This window comes from Vidua chalybeata, chromosome 1 (assembly GCF_026979565.1).
Source record: "Vidua chalybeata isolate OUT-0048 chromosome 1, bVidCha1 merged haplotype, whole genome shotgun sequence".
NCBI lineage: Eukaryota > Metazoa > Chordata > Aves > Passeriformes > Viduidae > Vidua > Vidua chalybeata.
The window spans coordinates 128,343,479-128,360,381 of record NC_071530.1 but is presented as its reverse complement, the minus strand read 5'-3'; the positions used below and the strand labels follow the sequence as shown (position 1 = coordinate 128,360,381).

Below are 16,903 nucleotides of genomic sequence, written 5' to 3'. Positions count from 1 at the left end.
CAAACACCAGAGGAGAAGCACTTTCTGTTCAGGTTCTTTTCTTGGCATTTTTTTTCTCTCAAACACTCTTCAACAAGTCCATACCCTCAGACCATTATCACCCAAAAATACAAGAAATAACTGGATGTTGATATGCTTTTCTTCCCCGTTCCCTCCTTCAGTCCTTCTCTTCACTCAAATATCTCATACTATTGGATTAGAAATCAGTTTAAGGCAAGCTGTTGTCTTGCCTTTCTTTAAAACATTTTCTAAATGGATAGCACAAGAAGGAACACTCTAGTCCTCTCACCTTATAGAAAATATATTTTTCCTTCCAGCTTTTCAAGTTGGTGACATTGGAGATTCATTTCCCATACATTGTCACAGTGATGGGTAACGTATATAAATCCATGGTTCTTGAGCTTTACTTCTACCTTAAGATATCTGCAAAGTATCCTCCAGATTGCTGACAGAACTGGAAGCAGATGCTTTGGAAACCATTTGGATTTCAATAAAGGAAGGATCCTTTATTTGGTCAACAGATTATGTACAGATTTCAGAGGTTGGAGTCATGAAATTGACAACAAGATCCAGCTTCTTCTTCATTCAGAGGCTTTTTGAAAGATCTTGAGCAAGCAGTTTAGTCTGATATAGAATGTAAGCATTTCCAATATCTTTAAGGAAGTGTGTCTAGCTTTTTCTGTTCTTTACGAAGTAGAATCATCTCACAGCAGTGTTCATAATTATATTCTCTAAAGGTCCAGAAGTGTCCAGATACAAGAAATTATTTTGTTAGAGCCTCCTTTCCTTTTCTGTGACAGTATGTGTAGGATAAGGAAAACTTTTCCTTCTTCCTGGCTACACCTCTTCTGAGTAGGATATGATGTAAGCTTCTTGAAAGAATAGTCATTTACTCATTAAAAGTGCCTTCTTTTCCTACAATCGAGAGCCATGCATGGAGCAGAGAGGTCATATATGATCTGAAGAGTTATTATTCCTTTTAGAGAACCTGACAAGTCTCCTCCCATTGTACTTATGCACTTCCTTCTACCCTACTAGTCAGCACTACTAACCATAGCACCCATTTGGCCACTTTCTTCAGAGGGTTTTTTCGATAGCCATCTGCAGGAATCTGTGTTCTAAAACCTCTGCAGTACCTAGGGCTTATTGTTGCAATGCCTGAAAATCATCTGACCAACTCAGCTTGCCACTAACGCCTTTTGCAAAGGGACAGGCAGCAAATACAAATCAAATCTTACAACCAACAATCATTAAATAGCTTAGAAACACCCAAGTTTGTAAGATGCTTAGAAATTGCAAGAGGAACATTTTGCAGAATAAAACTGCAGTCCTGGAGCTTAATACTCACTCTACTATTTCATTACTGCTCCTGTTTTATATTATCTCACTGAGCAATTTGTATGCGTCTATGGACCTTTTAGAAACACAGACCCAAAGCAATTGCCAAATGTTATTCGGGGCTGCTAATACGTAATAGTTCTAATGAATAATGTTTTTGTTAAGAATGTGGCAAACTGCTATTTATTCAGATGAATTCCAACCAACCATAATGCCTGGGTCTTACTTCTGAGGTATGAATGCAATAATTACCAAACACAGTTCTAAAATACAATTTGTTAACTTGGAGGAGATTGTGAGATCATGACATACATTTAAAGTGTTCCTATTTAAAGTGTGCTTTTGGTCAGGTTTTTTCCCCCTTTGAGACTTTGTTTATGCAAGCAGGATCTACACTTACTAAATCCACCAGCTGAGTGTCTACACAGGCATTTCTGCTGCGTGCATCAAGATTCAATGACTGAACGTGAAGCAAGCAATAAGGTTACACAGAAGATAAAAGAGGAAATGAATTTTCAAAACTGTCAAACTCTTTTTCATTTTTAGATTGAGGCTCAAAAGTACAAAACCTCTTACAGTGGTTTTGAAAATGTCCTCAAAATATGTCCCAGAATCAGCAGATCTTTTAAGTTAGCAAGAAGTAGCAGCAGAAAAAAAGGTTGTGTATTGGAACTGAAAGCCACATATGCTTATGGAGCAAGGAACAGACCTGCACAGAGCTGTCAGAATCAAACAGAACCACAAGCATCAGGCTGAGCCTGGGGGGATGGGAGAAGAACAAGAACAGTGTTGAGGGGTTGTCATTGACTAGACAGAATCAAATCAAATAAAAAATCCAGCAATTATATATTTATTAATTTTAAGTAAGCATATTCAAGGTTGATGTCTTAGTGTGGCACAGTAGATTGGCAATTAATTTAAAATGTTATGAAATTATTAAATACTTTTATTGGAGATTAAACTAGAACTAGCACTGACAGGTGTCATCTAGAACAAAGTAGATGAACTCAAAAAAAGAATAACTGAAACTGACATATTACTGAGGAACTAACATTGTATGAGCATAAAAACATGTTGGAGACTGGCCTAAAAAGTTTTAAATCACATGATTTAAATCTAAATCCAATCACATGAATCTGAGTAACTTGTATCATGTTGTATGAATTTCCCATCAGCCAGGACTGTTCAGGACATACACTTTCTTCTGTCTCTCTGCAGAATTTCTGCTGAGCTTGCAGAATTGCAAACATGTTTTATGCTGGCAGAGACTTATAAGCATTTCAACTTATGCACTGGTAAGTGCAGAAATTTGCAGCCTCATAGCTGGGAGACAGATGATACTGCAGGTGCATTAGTACGAATATAAATGCCACACTATTTTTATCATGACTCATCTGGGAATTTAAAGAAGAGGCAGTCTCCCCTCCTGCAGCTGAGAAAGGCCAGGAAAAAAACCTCTGGAGAATTCAAGCAGCTGGGCTGGAGAAACATTTTGGTTTTGTGCAACTCATAACTTCAAGCATTTGGAAAGCACAGTAAATACAGAGACAAGGGAGGAAAAATACTTAGGCATAAAACTATTAGTAAAGGAAAAGTATTCCAAAAGAAAGGACAGGTAGTACTTCTCTGTAATACTTCTCTGAATGTTCTATATAGCCTTGAACCTTCCCATTATTAATGTAGAGTTTTTTAACACTAGATGAAGTGTTAAAAATAGATTGGAGTAGCTTGTCACATACACAACCACAGAAGGCAATTAACAGTTGAAGATGGCAGAATCTACTTCATGGCAATACAGACAATAACATCTCTGTGGCTGTGATCCTGATTATGCTGAAGCCAGCTCTCCCATCTTGGGATCCACAGGAAGAATTTGAGTTTAAAAAATGTGCTAAATTTTTTAAGGAAGTCATGTGTGTCTGTGTCCTGAATCCTCCTCCTGATTGTTCAACAGTGCTCTCTCACAACTCATTAAATCAGCACAAGTGCAGGCAAGCAGGCAGACAGATGCAGATGAGAAGCTGGTGGAAAGAAGGTGGAAACTTTTAAAACTAGTTGTGCCTCTTCAAAAATACTGTGTGAAATGGCACCAGGGAAGACCTGATCTGGAGAAAGGAGACCTCTGCATCCCCCTCCAGGAAAAGGCTGGAGTGATCTAGGCTTAACTTGGAAGGTCTGTGGCTCAACTGATCCTTGCTGCAATGAACCTTTGTGGCAATCCACTAAGTTAGAGAATACTGTCCTCACCAGAAAAAGAAATGGTTTCATGGTGCCCAGCCTTGCAAACCAGAGTTCACCCAGACACAGCTGTGGTCAGGAGAACAGAGTGGAAAAAAGACTTAATTTTACCAGAAAAGGTCAACTTTTGTGCATTGGTTTTATATATGAGTTCAAAAATTATTTTCTTAGTCACATTTAACTCCAAATTGTACATTACATGTATTGGTACAAACTTGTCAAAACATTTTCTTGCTGGTATTTTAAAATGGAAATTAATTTTAAAAAATCAAAAGGAACTATGAGCAAGCCATTTCTGATGAAGGTTTTCTCTCTCCCTGTAAATACACTGCATGGGCTGGGGGCCCCCGCACAGCCTGTCATGCCCCATTGCCCCAGCCAGGGACAGGGCAGGACAGAGGGCAGCCTGGACAGACCCAGCCTGGGCATCAGTCACCTCCCTGGGGCAAGTGGTGGCCAAGGCTGGGAGAGGAGCTTAGGCATTCTAGCACTACCTTCCCATGCCTCCAAAGGAATGGACCAGCCAAGGCTGCCCTGTCTCTAAGACAGACACCAGAGCACCTGAAACATCTTCAAAGTGCACACACAGTGCAACAAAATAGTCTTAGATGCAATCTTAAAATAGAAGTTTTTAACTTATGAAAGCTAAAAATTGAAACTTATTTTTTGGATTTTGAAAGGCCTAGTATAATTTTAACACGTCTCATCAAACAATTTTAAGTTGTTAAAGGAGTCCTTGTAAAATCTGCTTTCTTTGGTAATATGCATGCTATTATTATGTTCCACATGCAAATTAAATGTGAAGGACCAATTACACACTGCCTTTTATGTTAGTGAGTAGTTTTCAAGTGTGGGAAGTGTAATAAGTACATTTCTTTCTGAGAGGGGAGTTTTAAGTAGTATTTTTTTACATCCACTTCACACTTATATTTCCTTAGTAGCAATGACTGTGAGGAGCTCAAATGAGAAGAGTCAGGACCTATAATCTCAAAGACAGATTTTTCAATCTTCACCCACTTGAATGTTCTTTCTTCAGTTGTCCAGTAAGATAAAAAACCTGAATTTGTGAGGCACTGAAGTTAAAGCCATCTGATGAGTGAGAGAGATTCAGCACAGGAGGACTCAGGGCTTCTTGATACCGCCTCCGCCAACAAGAATTTAAGACTCATAATGTGAGTCTGGTCAGGACTAACAGACCAATGGAGAGCCCTGGGTGGGCTCAGCCCCACTGCAAACAAGAGAGATAAACAGCTGGTGCCTACAGACATGGCAGGAGAGAGGTGCAGTAGGGCTGGAGGCAGGGTGGAGAGCCTGCCCTGCAGGGATGTCCCTGGCACCCGGCACACAGTATGTGTGACCAAGGAGCCACGGGGAGCTGTTCAGCTCCTTACACTCCATCTGCCAGCGGCATGGTGGGCCTGCAGAGTGAAGGAGGTATGTCCTCCTGACACACCAGATGTGAGTCAACACCTGCATCCTCTTTGAAACGGTTCCTCCTTCTCCATGCCACAGAAAAGTTGTACACAACATGGAATATACAGTGACAGCAGTTGGCAGCTGCTTAAGCCCAGGCAACTATTTCATCATTAGTCTGAGTGCAGAGTCATGCAAACTGATCACGTTTATTGCTGATTTTGTTTATACTTCTGTATACTAACGGGTTTTCAGCCAAGAGTAACTCCCTTGTTCAGACCCAACTCATTTGCAGCAGAAGTGATCCTCAACCCTGCTGCATCTGTGTGCACCCTTGCAAAAACAGAGGGTGGGTGGCAACAGCATTGGGAGCAGTGCCAATCTTGCCTTGCCAACATGGATGTATACCCTAAAATATCCAGAGCTGCTGTACACAGGGAACTGTGGTAAAAAGGACAAGCAGATGTGATTTACCTAATTGATGGCCTAATTAAGATCTGAAGAAGAGGTGGGTGATTTAGTGCTGTTGGAAAACAAGTTATTGAAAGGATTGAAAATTGATATAAAAGGTCTCAGTGGTGTTTAATAAACAGAATTCACTCCAAAATGTTTTTAAGTGTTCCAGACCTCATTTTCTACAACAGCTCTGCCAGACTATGATCACCACGTTCAGTACAGAGCCAAGAGAGCACAGCTGGGGTGAGTGGGGGTTGCCACTGTTTTCTTGCTCTCCTCTGTTTGATGTGATGCCTGTCCCTTAGACTGTGGCATTAGTCAGTAGACAAAACAGTGTGCAACATGCCTCTCACTTCAGTGAAACTCCCACATTCATTATAACATGTTTTGTTCAGCAATTTCCACTCAGTTGCATTTTTAAGTGCTTCAAAACAAGTCACCCTGGGCTGGATGTGGTTTAAAAAGCAGAGAATTGCAATGCTCTGCCCTGAGGCGATCCTCCTGGAGTTTACCTCCTCCTTCTATTTGCTCATTTGCCACTTTATCATTTTTTTTTTTCTATTTCCCACAAAAAGGAATAAACTGCTGGATCTTCCACAGTGTTGTCAAATTCTAGCCATCAGAGGCTAGTCATGAGGTGGTGCTGCACCATGAGGTCTCTAGGCCAACCTTGCTCTTAGACCTCTAAAACAGATATTTGGGCAGGGGAGGCTGGGAAGAGAAAACTTCTGCTTGACTGTTTGGAAATTCAGTAGGTTTTTCTTACAAAGATGATCTTGAGATGAGTGAGGAGCAAAGGCAACATGTAGGTGACAAGGAAGGATCTTGCACAGTCTGAGTCACTTAGCAGTTTGCTCCACAGGAAAAGAAACCATTCCGTCCAGGGAATCACTGGTGATGGGATCGCTGACAGAGCTACCTTTGAAGTTAGCTTTGGTGCCACAAATGGGCAAAGGGAGTGAATGTGAGTGACAGCAAGTCTGACTTCCTCTGTAAAATGATCCTACTTGCAAGTCACCTCTCTCATTTTGTATCTGGATAGCTCATCAAGCTATGTCATGCTCATACCATGCTTGTGTAGAGGAGGGATCCCACACCTGTGGGATATCGCCTTAGCCACCGTCAGCAAAGAATGGTATCTCTTATCACTTAGGAAGGGAGATTATTAAAGAATCTGGTATCCTAAAAATAGAGTCTCCAGGTGTTTTGCAAGTCCAGCTTCCCACACAGACACAAAGGGTTTGATCCTTCTGGACTGATTCAATCAAATTTGACACAGATGCAGGGATTCAAAGGTAATTAACATCTTTAAAAAATATGAGAAGTTAAGGAGAGAGCCTCTACGAGACAGCCATGTGAAAACAAGTGAAGAATCTATTCTGGACAGAGACTTCATGGTTGTATCATTACGGGGGTGGGGGGCGTGGGGAAGGGCAAGAAACAATCTTCCCCAAAATGCCAATCAAAATAGCACCTTCTTAGATACCACAATCAATCATAAGACATAGTTTAGTAGAAACTCTGACTCCAGTAGCTCAGATGTTCACAGGATAGTTTGTTCTCTGTGGGAAGCCTTCTTCTTTGAACTTTCTTCCTCCACTTGGTCAAAAAAAATGTATTAATGATCTTCCCAGTACAGTGCTTGCCTTTAAAGACTTGGGTATTGTTGCAGGAAAGGCCTTGAAAGGACAAATGAAAAATATGTTTTGCTGATGGTTGAAATGAGTTGTGGTTTAGATCGATTTTATTTTAGTTTTATGACAAAGAAGTCTGAAATACTTAGGTGTATTTTCTTGTACATTTGTACTGGAAAATGAAATATAGTAAATCTGTGAATAAGCATTATCCAGTCCTTGTTTTATAAGCCTATAGAGATGTAGTCCACAAAATAAATGAGTACAGTATCACTGAGTACTGGACTTTGGTCAGAGTAAGCTGAAAGATGCAAAACCATAATGAGAGCTGCTAGCTTAAGCAAGAAGGACATTAGTTTCCAGCCAATAATATTATTCCCTTCTCATTTGCACCCTGTTTATTTCAAGAAGCCTGTGAAGTTCTGATCTTCAAAAATGTAGCCTGTGTACTTCTGAGGAGAGAGAAATATGCAAAATTGTTGATGGGTTTTGAAGTGAAGCAAGGTGTTTATTTTGTTCTCGTGCTATTTGTACCCAGTTGACAACTGACCTCATTCAGCACAATAGAAATGCCACTTTTCAGGTGATTAGAAAGATTTAAATAGGAAGTGGGGTAGTTTTTTCTTTTTCTTTTTCTTTTCTTTTTCTTTTTCTTTTCTTTTTCTTTTTCTTTTTCTTTTTCAGACATCAGTTACTGATCCAACATACTCTTGATACTGGAGAAAAAGGAGCTGGGAAAAATTATTTATGAAATTTTCAGGTATAGGTAGTATAGGTAGAGTCAAGAAGGGACTTGGCAGCTATGTCTAACCCCTCACTTGCTGCTTTATCTTGGAAGTACCTGAGGTATTGAGGATACTAAGTGCCTGACACTGAGAATTGCCAAGATGCCATCAGTACCAAATAAATTTCTGTCTCTGAAGTTCTGGCAGAACTCCCCAAGGAGGCAGCAATCAAGCAGCTGTGGCATCCATGGGTTGGTACCAATGCTCCAGCTCAAAAAACTGAGTTTGGCCCTCCAGTTTCTGCCACTTAAAACCCCGTGAAATCTGTTTTTTTTCGGCCATCACTCTTGGCTAGACTATGAGTGAAATTTAGGATTTTCCATCCAAGATCTTAATTTGCTTCCCCAACAACACTGAAAGCACTAAGTATGTGCTTTGGATACTCACTTACTGACTAAGACCTCATATACATTATCATCTGACACATTGCACAGCTGGCACACATCTCCAATGGGATCTTCTAGTCCAGCCATAACATATCAAACAAATCTGTAGTAATTGTCCCTTCAAACCCAGAACAGCTTTCCACACATCCCTAAGATCACCAAAACCAGAACTCATTGAATCTGAAAGCCCTCAGAGTACCCATTTGCTCAGATTTGGAGAGATTTTGAATGGTGCAGGTCATATTGACTGAAGCTGTGACTGTCTGGACAACAAAGGTCTGAGAAGGTATTAAAAGGAACAGCCCTATATAAAGAAAGTTAACATTTCAAAAACACCTTATTTCTGCTGGAAATCAAGCACATTTCTTCCACACTCATCTACAGTGAGAAATATCCTGGAATTTTTCTTCCTGCAACACTAACTAGTCTGCTATAAGAGAAAGCCCAGTTGACTTTGAAGTCGTAAGTATGCTTAAATTTGCTGCAGGCTTCAGTACTCCTGAGGGTCCTAAGGCCTACAAATTATTTTAATTCATTTAAAATTAAATAGATTTTTTTTTAAAAAATCAATACAGCTGAAAAAAAGACACTTGAGAGTTTTGTAACCCCCTCACTCTCCCTATGGTGTTTCGTCTTCAACCTAATGGGATCTCCTTTATCTTTTCTTCTGGAGAAAATTCTGCTTTCATCCAAAGCAAAATAGAATTCGACAAATGGTCTGGAAAAGTCAAAAAATATTGCTGCTATAACTGTGTCTGTTGTGAATTAGGACTGTTGGTGTGTTTGTTTGCATATTCTGCCAGCAGTGTATATGGAGAAAGGCTCCAATGAAAGTGCTGTCACAGAACAACTTATTACTGCACCACAGGGTATGACTGCAGCAAAGATGCCATGTTTCACCGGCCCCAGGAATACTGCAGTGGAGACACTGAGTTGAACTTTGTCACACAAGAGGAGTGTTTAGCTGGTAGCCTGTGCTGATATCTGTGCTTCCACATCTTCCATGCTGCTACTTATATTTTAGCCCTCCTAAAGCTACTGAGAGTGCATCTGCCACACTTCTGTCAGACACCCAGTTACTCTGCAAGAGTAGCATGAGTAGCATGGGCTGAACCATGGGAGCACAGATTTAGTGTTTGGAGGCAATTTTCCTCGCAGTTTGTGCAAACAGGAAGCTCAAGGAACAAGTGTGTCATCCAGCCAACTTGCATCAACAGATGAAATACTGTAACCCCGCTATTCAGCCAATGGTTACCTCCATGCTATTCAGCTAAATATTTCCCAAAATATTGAAATATTTCTAGGAAATGCTTGTCACCACATATTCAGCTTACATCCTACAAACCATTCTTAATCTTCATACATTTTCCCCATATTTCAAGTGTATTAGCTCTCGTAGGAATGAGGTATCACTGGCATGGGAGAGCTCAGTGGCATTCATAATAAACCTTATTTAGGGGGAATTATAGTGTCAGTTTATAAAATAGAAAGTCATTTATACTATGGTTTGTCAAATAAAGAAAGTGTTTATGGGACAGGTTTGGATCTGGTGATGTGGGTGGGAATTTTGCTACTGCCTTGAGTTGTATCCAGTAAGGTCCTTATGCTGCACACCATATGTCTTGCTAACCACTACACAATCCCTCACCCCAAACTGCTACCTCCTCTGTTTTTTTTGGAAGAGTATCTATGAAGACAGATTCATGCAAAGTACCCTCATTGTTTATAAAGAACAATAAAAGCATGATTATTTTTAGGAGTTCCTCAGTGATAGGAAAATCTAGATTTCAGACAGAGATGCCAGATGATCTAGTCATTGATTTCAGAAAAAAATTTCTGCAGGTACTGCACTCTCTTCTGTTTCATGTCTCTGCACCCGCCTCTCACTGACTCCTGGCTGCCATTTTAAAGAACAGTATGGAAATTATTTCAGACATGTAGAAGATGGGGTGTGATTCAGTTTGAGATCTCAGTGGGCTGCAGGGATGAAATTGGTGATTGTGAAAAGTCTTCCCACACATTTTCCATATATTTTACATGTCATCCCACAAAAGGAATGAAAATAGAAGAGTCCATTTTACCAAAGCTGTGAGAAGAAGGGTATAGAAACAAGAAAGGTGAGTAGAATATGCCAAAATGCCTCCATTTCACACAAGTCATTCCAGAAAAAAACAGAGAGCAGTCATCTTCCACACACAATATTTCTTAAAACCTCTGCTACAAATCCAATTCCTTCATCATGTATTGTGTGCAATGTGCTCAGCATAGAGAAATAATTCAGAAAGAACAAGATAACTCCCTAAGAAAATGCAAGAAGTCTGAAAGTGGAATTAATAGCCAATGGTAATTTTAAAATACTGGATTTGGGCTTGTGTGAACTGGCAGGTCAATATTACTGGAGTTTTGAACAAGGTGTTTTTGGAGGAGATTTGAAGTGAGGGAGGGAGTTGCCCCATGTACTAAAATGAGAAAAGACTTGGATGAAGTAGACCTGATTTATTGATTTAAAAGGTAATTTCCTCATGAGACCCTTTTACACTACATTATTTTGGTCATTATGGGACTTCTGATGATCCTTTACTGATAGAAATATTATCTTTAGACAGATACATGGAGGTGTGTGAAGAAAGGCATCAGGATGATCATGTGAAAAGGACTTTATTCTGCAATGCCCTCAGACGAAAAACACTGCCTGAAGCACACTGACATCTTAAAGCCTCTCTGAGCTAATTTCCACCTTCCTCCTGGGACATTTAGGATGGGGAACTCTATATATGAAGGCAACCAAGGATCTTATGGAGGGATCATATTAAACCTCTAGAAGCAGCATGTGTTTGTCAAGATCCAGCTTTGTGGTTGCAAAGGGTGCTAAATTTTAGAAATTCAGTGCTAACTAGGGAAGGCTACAAGAAGTTTTAATGTCTTACATTAACTTTCGCCTGAACTCTATTCAGCTCTGCCTGACTCTTTATGCAATATGGGACATATTGATATGTGTCAGTTCTGTCTGGAGGGATGTACCAAAAATATATCAATCTTGGTACATGATGAGACTGAATTGAATATTAAATTGTTATTCTGCATAGGCAACACATTGCCTAGATTGACTCACACATACAAAAAGAAATGTCTGACTTAATTTCCGTGCTTTTTATGTCATTTTTGTGCATTTCTGTAATTTTAAGAAGAATCTGGTCTACTTTCACAGCTGAAGTTTGTTTCTTGTGAAAGAGGAATAGTGACATCCTGTGGCTCAACTATAGTAAAAACATATAGTGTTTTTATCACTACCCTTTATTGGATGTGTTTTTTCTTCTTCTATATAACTTAGCAAGAATAGAATCTAAATTTTAGCTACAAAAAAAAAAAAGGATAGCACTTTACTTGGGCAACAGTCTTTCTGTATATGTGGATTGCAGGCATGAAGAAATTGAAGACATTTAATAATCTAGCTGCATGCTACTCAAAATAGAGTTATTTTAAATAATAATAATAATAATAAGAGAAAATAACTTAGAAAAAAACTCAAAAATAGGTATGAAAAGTGGCTTTTGAAAAACACAGTCTTATCAGGCCTAGGATTTAAACCTTTCTTTCATAAGCACCTTTTGGTCTTTGGAAATACTTTGATTATCACTGTTACCAGAATGCATTTGAAGGAATAGACTTCATTCAGAATATGATGGCATGTCTCCAGAGTAAGTTGAGAGCACCAGCAAATGTAATAACTAAGCAAAGCATGGTCATATTCACAAAGGGGAAAAAATCTGATATATTGCTTTATAAAGTAATTTCTTCATAAGACCCTTTGACACTACACTATTTTGGTCATTATGAACTTCTGATGATTCTGTACTCATAGAAATAGTATCTTAAGAAAGATACTATTTTCAGGTAATGTACCAAAAATTATACTAGAAGAACTTTACAAAAGCCTTGCAACGTAACAATTTTCTGTAGAAGAAAACAACTTCAGAACTCCTTTCCTTTGGCATAAATTTAGTGTCATATACTGGTGACATCCTGAAGAACTTAAGACTCTATTTTCTTATCAGATGTATAAATCAGAAAGATTGCTGCTGCACTTGTCTTCACATCAGGTTCACACTCTAGATTTTCTTCCCAATGTATTTTGCTCTATTTGCACATTTATCATTTGTGAGGTTGTCCCTTACTTAAAACTAGTTTGCTTTCATTAAGATTCTCAGAGACAGTCAGTGAAGCTGTTACATCACAGCTCTGCAGTTTCTGCTATGGCTCTTGACTGTGGCAGCAATACAAAGAGCAAACATTCTCCTGTCCTGGCTTCTCAAATACAAATGGCCGAGTGGATGGGTGACAGTGATGAAGAATGAAGTTGGAATTGAAAACAAACCTGTTCCGACAGAAAGGCTGAAATGTGTTTCTTGAGCATAAGTGATTTTCTCCAGGGCTTCAATTTCATGACTTTTTTCCCCTTCAATGCAAACAACCTCCAAAGGCAGAAATGTGTTTATAGGAAAGAGGACACCTCTATGTTATGTGGATGTTGTGCATGATGCAGACATTCGTTGGAAGACAAGAATTCCAAGCCTTAAGCTGTAAAGAAAGCATTGTTGACAATAGATTATTTCTTATCTTTCTTATTCAAGAGGTATGTACTCAGATAGGCACTATTTTTTAAATATAGAGGAAAAAAAGTAAATCCCCACATACAGCACAAAAATTGTTCAATGAAATAGCTAATTTCAGAGACAAAAGAATACACCATCTAACATTTGCATGTATTTCATTATGTTTGACTGGCATATGGTGATCCGTAAGCTTGCTGCTAATATAGAGCCTGTGTTTTTTAATTAAATTGGTGGTCTTAAAAAAGGTACCTAGTCTCCTGAGTAAAGTATAATCTTTTCAATTTTGAATATTGCATGGTCTCACACCAGCACTGCAGTAGTCCTAAAATTGCTTCAGCCTCTAGAAGTTGGTTCAGAATAATTTTTAAATATAGGCTTGTAAAATTATAGTAAAGGACAAAGCAAAACTATAAGCAGGGATTTCCCCAAAGAAAAATGAAACAAAGAACAGCCCAGGCTATAATTCAAATTGTCAATTAGATTTGACTCAGAGGAGTTTGAAAATTAAGTTTTTAATTTCTATATATTCCTTCCACTAATCTGTTTGTGAACTTTAGACTGTCAGCTGAGAAACAAAAAGAGAGAAAAACTAGACTCTTTTGAACCAGAGATTTAATAACTCCCCCAGGTCACAGTGCTCATTATAAAGGGAATGAAGTGCTGGTTCTTGGGCAACAGAGCAAACATCTGCATCCTGAAACAAGCCAGGTGCTCTAAATCAGGGCAAAACCAAGGCAGCCCAAGCAGCAAAATCTGAGCATGTCCTCTGTCTCTCCAGCTTGCCTGGGTCCCTGCTATGATTGTGTCTGCAGCTGGAGCAACCTCCCAACCGAATAAACACACCTGGAAACACTGATGGGCAGCAGCTGTCTGGCACCCACAGCGAAATTCCCAGCAGGCATCAGGTGTTTGCCTGACTTTTCCTAGGGGAGCTGGATGCATGTGCACTGTGCAAGCTTTAAAATGTCATTGTTAGTTTGTGCGTCAGTGAATAACATTTAGGTCTTGAATTGAAATGACAAGGGAAAGAAACATGCTGCAAGAGGTTCTGCTATTGGCAAAAATACTCACTGCATTTTTATTGTGAATTTCCTTTCTGTGAATCTTTCAAGCCTCTCTTCTTGTGAACAATAAAATTACAAACAGCTGAAAACTGCGCATACCTATCACTGTAAGCATTGCATCATCTCCTTTATATTCCCTTTCCCAGACACTGCTTTACCAAAGTACAGAATTAATTTTCACACATTTCTTCAAATACTTCTGTATAATAGCAGTTTACATGAACTGCTTATCTGCTCTGTTCTTCCAAGTCTGCCTTTGCTCATCAAAACCATACAGTACCTGCTTCCTGACTCCTAAAATGAAGCGAAGCTTTCAAGAGAATCACTATAGGAGATGCCTATTTACACAGGGGTTCGTATACCTATATACTTTTTAATATCAGCAGTGCATGTGTAGGAGTATTCACATCCCTGAAGATATCCTCATGAACAAAAGCTTTCACACTTGAATGTTTGCAAGCCAAAGGCAGAGCAAATGCCACCAAAGGCTGCTTTTATGAATGGGGATCATGTGGTTTTATTTTACTCCAAAGGTTTATGCATCTGGGAGCTATGTTGCATTGCTTGAATGGTGCATTTTTGCTTTGATATGATTTCATTCTCAGCTTGGTCCAGGAGTCATGTATTAAACACTTGCTTTCTTTCATTGGGTGAAAAAAGCATTGGGTTTGCTCATACAATACCGTGTCCCAGTCCATAAATGCACAACAGATATTTTACAACTTCTAAAAAAATCACCTTTTGGGTAAATAATACGTAAGAAAGAACATTCCCATGTGTCTGGGTTGTCCCAGGCATGTCCTCTTTTTACCTCCATAATGAATCTTAGGATGTAGGAAGTCCAAAAGCAACCAGAAATCCTACACTCTGTACATGTGTCATTTGCCTGATTCCCCCAGTAGTTTATAGACTGTGCAGTTGACAGCGTAAGCGCAGCATGTACTGGATCCATCTGACTGACTGTCTGTGCACAGCTGCACAGCACATGCAGAGCACATCAGACATGCTGAGGTTGGGATGCACTTCCAGTTCATATGTAGGCCACCTGGGTGGTTCATGCACACATACTTCTGGCCAGGAAACCCTTGTCACAAATACAGCAGTCCTAATCTAATCCAGGAGCAGATCTGGAAACAAGTGCCAATCAGCACAATTCTTCTGCTTCCTCCCCTTGGCATTGCAGATCAGAGATGAACTCCTACCTGTACACACTGAACTCTTAGGTTTATCTGTTTTGTAGCGTTGCTATTCAAAAGGTTTCCCACCTTTCCCAGTTTTAATTTATTGTGACTTCAAAACTGAATAGCTCTATATCATAATTTAAAGCTGCCTATATGAAAGGAAATATATAATGCATTTATTTTCTAGAGATTGTATTTGGCATTCCCAAAAGGGGTTTCCATCTCCATGTTCCAAACCATCTGAGGGACAGCAGCAGCCAGAAGCCTAATACTTTTACACAGGCAAGACATGGTTCTACTCCTGCATCCACAGCCCAGTATCAGTCACGAAGCATCAGTTAAATGCAACATCTCCAGCAGAGCTTAGCTGTGTACTGGCAAAGCCCCTCTGAAACCCTTTGCCACACTGAAAGCCTCCTGTAAATTATTTGGCTTGTCTTTGACCATTTCACTGGATTACGTGATGTAAACACTAAGCATTTGTTGTTTGCTGTTACACAGTCATCTCCAATCAGCCATCCACAAATTAGTGGTCAAAGTAAAGTAATGCTTTGTTGGTCTTTTCTCTTCCTCTGGTTTTGTGTTCACTGATGAGAAGAATCTGCTTGTTATGGATGGACGAGGTTTTCTCAGAATTTCTGCTTTTTCTCAGGATGCTCTATACAGAATTGGATTGTGGTTTCATGTGACCTCAGCTCTGGATTTCTGTCCTGTAAAAGAGGTTCAGATTTGATTTAACCTTTGCCTACATTTGCGCATGACTTTTGGATGAGACTTTTTTTTCTTAAATGGTATTTAACACCAGATTATAAAGACATTTTTCAGCCTTAGAGTCATCTAAGCAAATATATTTGCCAGAATTGCAATTATTCATCAACCTTTCCTGGAAGTAAGTACCATAAAGTACCATAAAGTGTGTGGCACTGCACCTAGATTTATATCAGCTGCTCACGCTACAAATTTAATTTCAAAAAACTGTATATGCACAAACCTATAAATATGCAATGTTTTTCAAGAAAAATCATGCAGTTTGATGCAGCCTAATAATCACTAAAACAGATGATATTACAGTAACATTGCTAAAACTCATCCTCCAGACTTAAAATCATTGAAAAGCTAGAGCTACCAAGGCAACCTTGACTGTGATCAGTCACCTGGCTGTATTGCAATAGACCATCTGATCACTGTCTGTAGTTAAAGGTCTGCACTTCAGAGATGTGTTTTTTTCTCAGAGATGGAACATTGTGCTCTCAGCATGTGCAGCAATGGTAGTAAGTCAAGGGATAAAAATCAAGATGTTTTCTTTCTTCTCTTGGCAGCAGAGATTTGGAAGCTTTGGTAATGTTATTCCAGAGTTAAGGGTAGCCTCAATATCTCCACTTCATTCAATTTTCATAATTGCTAAAGTATACACATCAACAACATGGATATTTTCAAGAGAAGGTAGAACTGTATGGGAGGAGGCAGGATACTTTAATGACTCTGCCAGTGCTGCTGGTATATATATAAACTGTAAGTATTGATAAAAGAATGATTTTATTTAAATTTTCAACTCTCTTTTAATGTAATTTGTGTCTGAATAGCAAAGGTAACACCTAGTTTTATAAGGAAGTCCTCAAAAAGTTCAGCAAGGACAGGTTCAAAGTGCTGCACCTGGGAAAGAACAACTCCACGCACTACTGTATTCTGGGAGCATCCCTGCTAGAAATGAGTGTTGCGAAAGGGACTGGGGTCCCAGTGGAAACCAAGATGAACATGAGGCAATAATGTGCCCTCGTGGCTAAAACAACACATG

General features: G+C 39.3%; 1 protein-coding gene across 3 annotated transcripts in view; it reads right to left on the bottom strand.

Annotated features, from left to right (window-relative positions):
• LOC128799849 (translation initiation factor IF-2-like) overlaps nt 1–16,903 on the bottom strand; it is a 35,072-nt gene that overhangs the window by 11,159 nt on the left and 7,010 nt on the right. Inside the window, exon 2 of one of the 3 annotated variants that reach the window (XM_053964669.1) lies at nt 13,916–15,818. The exons of the other annotated variants lie outside the window; for them this stretch is intronic. Within the exon in view, the coding sequence (XP_053820644.1) occupies nt 15,738–15,818 (81 nt within the window). The 3' untranslated portion in view covers nt 13,916–15,737. Of the gene's footprint in view, nt 1–13,915; nt 15,819–16,903 lie in introns of those variants that run through there. 3 annotated transcript variants of the gene reach the window in all.